Consider the following 8,321-nt stretch of genomic DNA (forward strand, 5'->3'; position numbering starts at 1 on the left):
CTAGTCGCTATTAATTGCATACTTGTACTTGTTCATTAGTGACTAGTGCCTTTTCCAGTTGTTACTAGTAACATTTTTATTGATAATAATGAAATTAAAGATTTAAACTATCATCAAGCTGCTTTGACTAGTAATTTCTCACGATGGGTAAAAATACAATGTTACTGGTTAACAATAAAATGTTACAAGTAACAACAGGAAAAGGCATTAGTCGCTAATGAATAAGAAATAGGACTCATGTAATTGTGACTGAATAGTACAATTTAAATAGATACATGTAACAATTGGAATAGTTTCTAGTAGGAGGCAAATATATATATTTAAATGCCACAATATATACATATTAATATATATATGTATCTCAAACACAGAGCCCCATAGCAAAATTCACACATCACAATAGTTACTGATCACAATTGGAATAGTCACTAGTATCTAATAAATATGTACTGGTACCTTAATACGTTTTGACTAGTAAAAATAAAATAGTTACTCGTTAGCAACTAGTAACTAAAATATAAGTACTAATGACTTTTAAAAAGTGACTGTGTGTGCATCATGTCTTGTAGTGTCTTGTACTGGTAGTGCCGCGCTGTCTTATCACTTCATCGGGTTTTTCCCAGTTCCAGCCCCCTCCAGCGTATATTATACAAATATGATCAGCTGAGTCGCAGGTGGGAGTGGCGTTTCTGAATAAAAGTCAGCCAACCACGCTGGCATTCAGTGGAGGCTGGGCTGAGCTGGAGGTTTAGTCAAGTAGAGTTGAGATGGATTCACCTTAGATCCCGCCTGTGTGCTGCGGTAGTAGTCGTCCGGACACAGTGCCACGCTGAGGATTTCTAACCATCCGCTTCTCGGAACACGGAATTCGGCACGTGTGTATGTCGCTGATCGGGCTCGTCGGGTGGAGTTGGCTTGGTTCTTTTTCGCGGACGATAGAGTATGCATACCCAGGGCTGCACTGTGGCGATGGACCTGGGCGTTTGCCAACTGAGACATTTTTCCATATCTCTCCTGTCGTCGCTGTTCGGCGCCAAAGAAGGCTCCCGCAGTGAGATCGACGAGAGGTGAATAATGTCGGCCGCATCCCTCTTTCGGATGAGTTTCTGCCCGCGTCGTTGCCATTTAAGAAAATATATAAACGTGTTCGCAGATGGACGCTTTGTGGAGATTGAGCCGTGTTCCCCTTGATGTCGAAGGCTTTCTAGGAGACCAGAAATGCCTATGAGCTCCATTTTATTGCTCACGTTTGCCGATTAATTATTGACATTCGACGCAAACGTATAATTTCATGTGGTCACTATTAATTGAGTACTAGTACTTATTATTTGGGCACGAGTAACCTCTTCCCGCTGTTTCGAGGAACATTTTTTTACACTTGAAAACAAACACAAAACAGCTTGTTGATGGTTTAGAAGAATCTTTATTTGTCACACGGCGAACAACACACACGCCTCAAATGGTCTCTACTCTGGTCTCTACTCCGCTGCCCCCCTCCGTCCGGGGGGCAGCGGGCAGCATACAGCTTTTTTGTGGGGGTCCTTACCGATGTTACATGGAGGAAACCCCATGTAAACTCCACACATAAAGGACCCTAATCGGGAGATAACCCGGCGGAGCACGATGCCAACAGCGCCCCAGGCGGCAATCGAAACCAGGACCTTCTTGCTGTGAGGCAGCAGTGCCATGCAGTATGCCAACGTACCCACAGTTTAATTAAAAATGTTACGAATAAAAATATAAAGGCATAAATATACATATATAAATATATAAGGCACTAGTCACAATGAATATGTACTAGTACTTAACGTGACTAGGAACAATTGGAATAGAGACAAGTAACAATTGGAATGGATACTATTTCGGAGGCAAATTTTTCATATCGGAAACAGGGGAAGATTCAATGACAAAATTGTCCAAATTGTTACTAGAAACATCACAATAGTTACTAGTAACAATTGGAATGGTTACAAGTATCTAATACATTAGTACAACTACCTAATACATTTTGACTAGTAAAACTAAAATTGTTACTAGTAACTAAACTTTAAGTACTAGTGACTTTTTAAAAGTCACTAGTTCTTCCTATAGATTCAATGTTAAAAGGGCTTGTGATACAATATAAACTAGTTTGTATAAACGTATGGCCTACAATTGTTTGTTTTGTTTCTTTTGCAGTGCTTCTGGAGCAAGTTTTGTGGCCATAGACAACAAGATTGAACAAGCTATGGTGAGTTGGCGACTTCTTTTTTCCTATAGAAATAGAACTGATAACAGTGTAATTTAATTCCCTAAAAACGATCAAAAACTCTTTTCAATCCGCCTTTCATCATGCAAAAATGAATACATTTTGCCTCAACACGATTGAACGTCTCACTCTCTACACAAGTTCAAGAAATTATTAAAGTTTTGACCACAACCCCTTTTTAGTCATACGGTTATTTAGTAGGGCTGTACTCGACTGGCAAATAATAGACTATTCGGAGGGGCGGGGCGGAGGAACGAGGCACGAGCAATTGCTCATGCCTAGAGTTGGGTACCGACCAACCCAGAGCTTAATTATGAAAGACTGTAGTATCGATAAGCTCAAACTTATCTATACTGTATTGGAGGAATTAAGAAAAAACATATTCTATTTACTTAGGCTATATTTATCGTTTCTACTGTGCAATACTATTGAGATATTCGTCTAGGAAGCATTTTCGCTATTATCAGAAGAGACATCACTCCTCTCTCTCTCACGCTCCATTGCTGGAGATATGCGTGATGGGGGCGGCCGGCTCCCTTTGCCTGGCTCTCATACACTCATGAGAAGGCCCTGCTCTGAGTGTGTGACAATGGCACGGCGAGCGCAGATTGCAACCCGATCGTCCCTCTTCATGCTTAATGTGCAGAAAATAAAGCAGTGTTAATTCTGCTCTTAATTTGTTTTAGTTTTTCTCTCATAAACAAAAAACAAAACAAAAAGTAAACTATCGGATCGATAAACAGTATCGGTAAGAGTGGTAGTACCGTTAAAATCTAAAAACGATTCCCATCCCGATGTCCTGCCCTGTTCCTCTGTGCCCTTTCCCCACACTGTTTTTAGTTGTTTTATTTGGTGGAACGTGGCACAGCGATCAGGGAGCACGGAGAGCCGTGTTCGTGTCAGTGTTCGGATGCGGACGATTCACACACATAAAATGTGTGGTGTGTAATAAATGTGTATGTATGTAATAAAGTAAATGTGTATGATTCCCCTTATTTATAATTCTTCATTTAAATGTTATCCCTGTGTATTTTTTGTAAACTATCTGTTTTATCCTGTTATTGTAATGCACACTGACTGACCAAAAAAACAAACGGCTGCTAGACTTTAAGAATCTCAGTCGACTGATGGGTTTCCACAAGTCGACTCCTGAACTTTCAAGGGGCAGCCCTATTATTTAGTGTTCTGTCATTTCATACTCATGGACCTGCTGACATTGCTCCCTTCAGCCGACGCCGCCTTGGGAAAGGACTAGACAAGCTGGCCATCATAACTTAGATGCGATTTTACAATAACGTAAACGCTGACGTCAAGTAATTCTTGTTCTCGCCGATTTGAATGATTCTTCTTAAAACAAATTCCCACAATATATAATGTATACCGATCAGCCACAACATTAGAACCACCTGCCTAATATTGTGAAGGTCCCCCTCTTGCCGCAAGAACAGCTCTGACCAGTCGAGGCATGGACTCCACAAGACCTCTGAAGGTGTCCTGTGGTATCTGGCACCAAGACGTTAGCAGCAGATCTTTTAAGTCCTCTAATTTGGGAGGTGGGTCCCCCATGGATCAGGCTTGTTGTTCCAGCACATTCCATAGATGCTCGATCGGACCCTAACCCCAGCCATCCACATTATGGAGAAGGTCCGGATCTTCTTTCATTGCTCCATGGTCCAGTTCTGACACTCACGTGCCTATTGTAGGCGCTTTCAGCGGTAGACAGGGGTGAGCATGGGCACTTTGACCGGTCTGCGGCTACACAGCCCCATACGCAGCAATCTGCAATGCACTGTGTTCTGACACCTTTCTATCATAGCCAGCATTAACCTTTTTAGCAATTTGTGCTACAGTAGCTCTTCTGTGGCATTTGACAAGACAGGCTAGCCTTTACTCCCCATGCGCATCAGTGAGCCTTGGGCGCCCATGACCCGATCGCTGGTTCACCGGATGTCCTTCCTTGGACCACTTTTGCTAGGTACTAACCACTACATACTGGAACCCCACAAGACTTGTCGTTTTGGAGATGCCCTGACCCAGTTGTCGAGCCATCACAATTTGGCCCTTGTCAATGTCGCTCAGATCCTTATGCTTGCCTATTTTTTCGGCTTCCAACACATCAACTGCGAGAACTGACTGTTCACTTGCTGACTAATATATCCCATCCCTTGACAGGTGCCATTGTAACAAGATGATCAATGTTATTCACGTCACCCGTCACACTGTTGTGGCAGGTGTGTGTGTGTGTATGTATGTATGTATGTGTGTGTGTGTGTGTGTGTGTGTGTGTGTGTGTGTGTGTGTGTGTGTATGTATGTATGTATATACATATATACATACATACATACATACACACACACACACACACACACACACACACACACACACACACACACACACACACACACACACACACACACACAGCGTTCCAAATTATTATGCAAATTATATTTTTCTCTGATTTTCCTAAATAGTCAATGCAAATGACAGTCAGTATAATTTTCAAGTCATCAACCGTTAGGGTGCAATTTCAATGTTATTGAACAAACCTCCCAATGATAACAGTATTTTTTTCAAAAATAAAAACTTCAAATGCAGTGTTACAAATTATTATCCACAACAGAGTTTCAAAACATTTATAGGTTGTAAAGAACTGAAAATGATAATTTGTTGAAATTGCAGCATTAGGTCATTTTTACTGAAAACTGAATCAAAAGCTATTTCAATCAAAAACATCTTAACAGGCCAAGTTAAATGTTAACATAGGAGCCCTTCTTTGATATCACCTTCACAATTCTTGCATCCATTGAACTTGTGAGTTTTTAGAGAGTTTCTGCTTCAATTTCTTTGCAGGATGTCAGAATAGCCTCCCAGAGATGCTGTTTTGATGTAGATCTTTTGCTTGAGGATGCTCCAAAGGTTCTCAATAGTGTTGAGGTCAGGGGAGGATGGGGGCCACACCATGAGTTTCTCTCCTTTTATGCTCATAGCAGCCAATGACACAGAGGTATTCTTTGCAGCATGAGATGGTGCGTTGTCATGCATGAAGATGTTTTTGCTATGGAAGGCACGGTTCTTCTTTTTGTACCATGTCAGTCAGAAACTCTATATACTTTGCCGAGGTCATTTTCACACCTTCAGGGACCTACCAGCTCTCTCCCCATGATTCCGGCCCAAAACAAGACTCTGCCACCTCATTGGTGACATCGCAGCCTTGTTGGGACATGGCTGCCATCCACCAACCATCCACTACTCCATCCATCTGGACATCCAGGGTTGCACGGCACTCATCAGTGAACAAGACTGTTTGAAAATTAGTCTTCATGTATTTCTGGGCCCACTGCAACCGTTTCTGCTTGTGAGCATTGGTTGGCAATAGTAGGTTTATGCAGAACTGCAAGCCTCTGGAGGATCCTACACCTTGAGGTCGCAGGACTCCAGAGGCACCAGCAGCTTCAAATACCTGTTTGCTGCTTTGTAATGGCATTTTAGCAGCAGCTCTCTTAATCCGATGAATTTGTCTGGCAGAAACCTTCCTCATTGTCTTTATCTGCACGAACCTGTCTGCGCACTGAATCAGCCACAAATCTCTTCACAGCACGATGATCACACCTAAGTTTTCCTGAAATATCGAATGTTTTCATACCTTGTCCAAAGCATTGCACTATTTGATGCTTTTCAGCAGCAGAGATCCTTTTTCCTCCCCATATTTCTTGAAACCTGTGGCCTGCTTAATAATGTGGAACGTCCTTCTTAAGTAGTTTTCCTTTAATTGGGCTCACCTGGCAAACTAATTATCACAGGTGTCTGAGATTGATTTCAGTGATCCAAAGAGCCCTGAGACACAATACCATCCATGAGGTTAATTGAAAAACGTAAATGTATATGACACTTAAATCCAATTTGCAAAATCATTTGGAACGCGGAACATATACGTATATATATATATATATATATATATATATATATATACACTGTATATATACATACATGCACATACAGTATATACACACACTGTATAAATACAGTATGTGTGCGTATGTGTACACACACACACACACACACACACACACACACGAGAAATATATAGTGCCGGTCAACGTGTCATGGAAGACTTCAATTTAAACACAGGCTATATACAGTACATAGAAATACATCATCAAGACATGTAGATGTACAATATTTTTTAATAAACATTTCAAATAAAATAGGTCCTGTCAGTTAAGCCATTTAAAAAATAAATAAATACAATACGAATATTACTACTTGAAATCAAATAATTTCTATTCGTGAACAAGTGCAGCCACTTTAGTAACAAGTGCAGCCACTTTATTTAACTTTTCACTAAAATAACATTTTGATCAAATCAAAAACAATATAAATATGGCAAGTAGGTCTAAATAAATTACAACATCTGCTTTGGGTTGGAATGTATATATTCAAAACAAACGCCACACTATAGATGTATGTGTCCCTCTCCTATGATACATCATCTTTGTGTTCCTAATAAATGCTGCAGCTGGCTCCATTTGTAGTGCGTGTCTGTGTTACCAAGGGCAACCGCATCATGAGGGAGGGGGCGGGGCTTAGTTCTATATCGACAAACGTGATTGGTCAGAGGTGAAGCTTTAAGCTCAACTTTAGATCGTCCAAACTGATTGGCTTTCCATTGCAACTTGCGGAGTGTGAAAATGAACAGATCTGCAGACTTTTTTTTTTTCTGATCAAAATCATCCACCCAGCACTAATTCAAATGATGCTTGGAGGGAATTATTTTCACCAGACATTATGACCGGAGACATTTAAATATGTCTGACTTCAACAGACTTTCCCAGTCAAAAACCAGCAATTACCAGATAAGGGAAACGCTGAGAGAGAGAGAGAGAGAGAGAGAGATATACATACACACATACATACACACACACACGCACACACACACATATACACACACACACATATATACATATACGTGTATGTATGTATATATGTATATACAGTATCTTTCTTAAAATAAATGTCCTTGCATTTATTGTCAAGCAGGTCAACCCCATCTGCCTTGATGCTATTCAGTGTGTGTGTGTTTACGATCTGTTGCTAAGCAAACTGAAAAGATTTCACACCAGTATATAAATATCTCTAGTCTCTGAGTTGTACATGAATGTGGGCAGAGCTTTCTATTTCATCAAGTTCAAGTTCATAATTTGCAGCATAAGGACAACAAATGGAAACAGTCGGGGAATTTTGATATAATTGACAAAAGGATATTCTGTTAGTTTATATTAAACCATTGACACGAATATAAAATACTAAACGGAACTCAATGCTCAATACCTCACACAAGTTGTGTGAGGTATTTACAAACATGTAAATCAAATTTACTATGAAAAAAAAAAAATCACATGTCATCTGCAGCTTGCGGTTGCACTATAATTTTCACCGATTATCAAATTGAACCAAAAAAAAAAAAGAAAAGAAAACATTCTCTTCCTCCTTCACCCAGGACCTGGTTAAGAGCCACCTGATGTACGCAGTGCGTGAGGAGGTGGAGGTACTCAAGGAGCAGATAAAAGAATTGATTGAGCGCAACTCCCAACTGGAGCGGGAGAACAGCCTTTTGAAGACCCTGGCCAGCCCAGAGCAGATGGCCCAGTTCAAGGTCCAGGTCCAGACCAGCTCCCCTCCTGCTCCAGCCTCCGCCGCCACAGGGCCCCAAAGCCTCGTCGCTGCAGCTCAACCCGTCTTGCACAACGCTGGCACCACCGCGTAGTACCTCACACCCCCCTCCCCCCATAGGCCAGGACGAGGTGGGTGGCTCAATCTTACCTGGACAACAGACTGAATTTTCTCGAACAGCAGAGCTGAACCCTGCTATCCCAACTGCAAGACACTATGCTACCAAGATGAGAGTTTGCACATTTTGAACTCTCGAACGGATTCAGCGTGTGAACCAGTGACACGGAATGCTTTAAGGTGTTTTGTGGTGGAGGGGATTCGTGTGTCATCTCTAGAATCCACTAATGAACATTTTGCCAAAATAACCTTTGGACATCTTGAGTAGAATGTCTTCTGAAGAAAA

At 41.2% G+C, this 8,321-nt stretch overlaps 1 protein-coding gene across 1 annotated transcript; it reads left to right on the forward strand.

Moving 5' to 3' along the window:
• The first annotated feature begins 956 nt into the window (after positions 1-956).
• Positions 957-8,118, forward strand: tsc22d1 (TSC22 domain family, member 1). The gene is made up of 3 exons (XM_080019809.1): positions 957-1,067; positions 2,179-2,230; positions 7,746-8,118. Exons 1-3 carry the CDS (start codon positions 970-972, stop codon positions 8,010-8,012), a joined length of 417 nt encoding a protein of 138 aa, XP_079875935.1. The 5' UTR covers positions 957-969; the 3' UTR covers positions 8,013-8,118.
• The last annotated feature ends 203 nt before the right edge of the window (positions 8,119-8,321 follow it).

The sequence above is a fragment of the Zeus faber genome (genome assembly GCF_960531495.2).
Source record: "Zeus faber genome assembly, chromosome: 18".
Taxonomy (NCBI): Eukaryota; Metazoa; Chordata; class Actinopteri; order Zeiformes; family Zeidae; genus Zeus; species Zeus faber.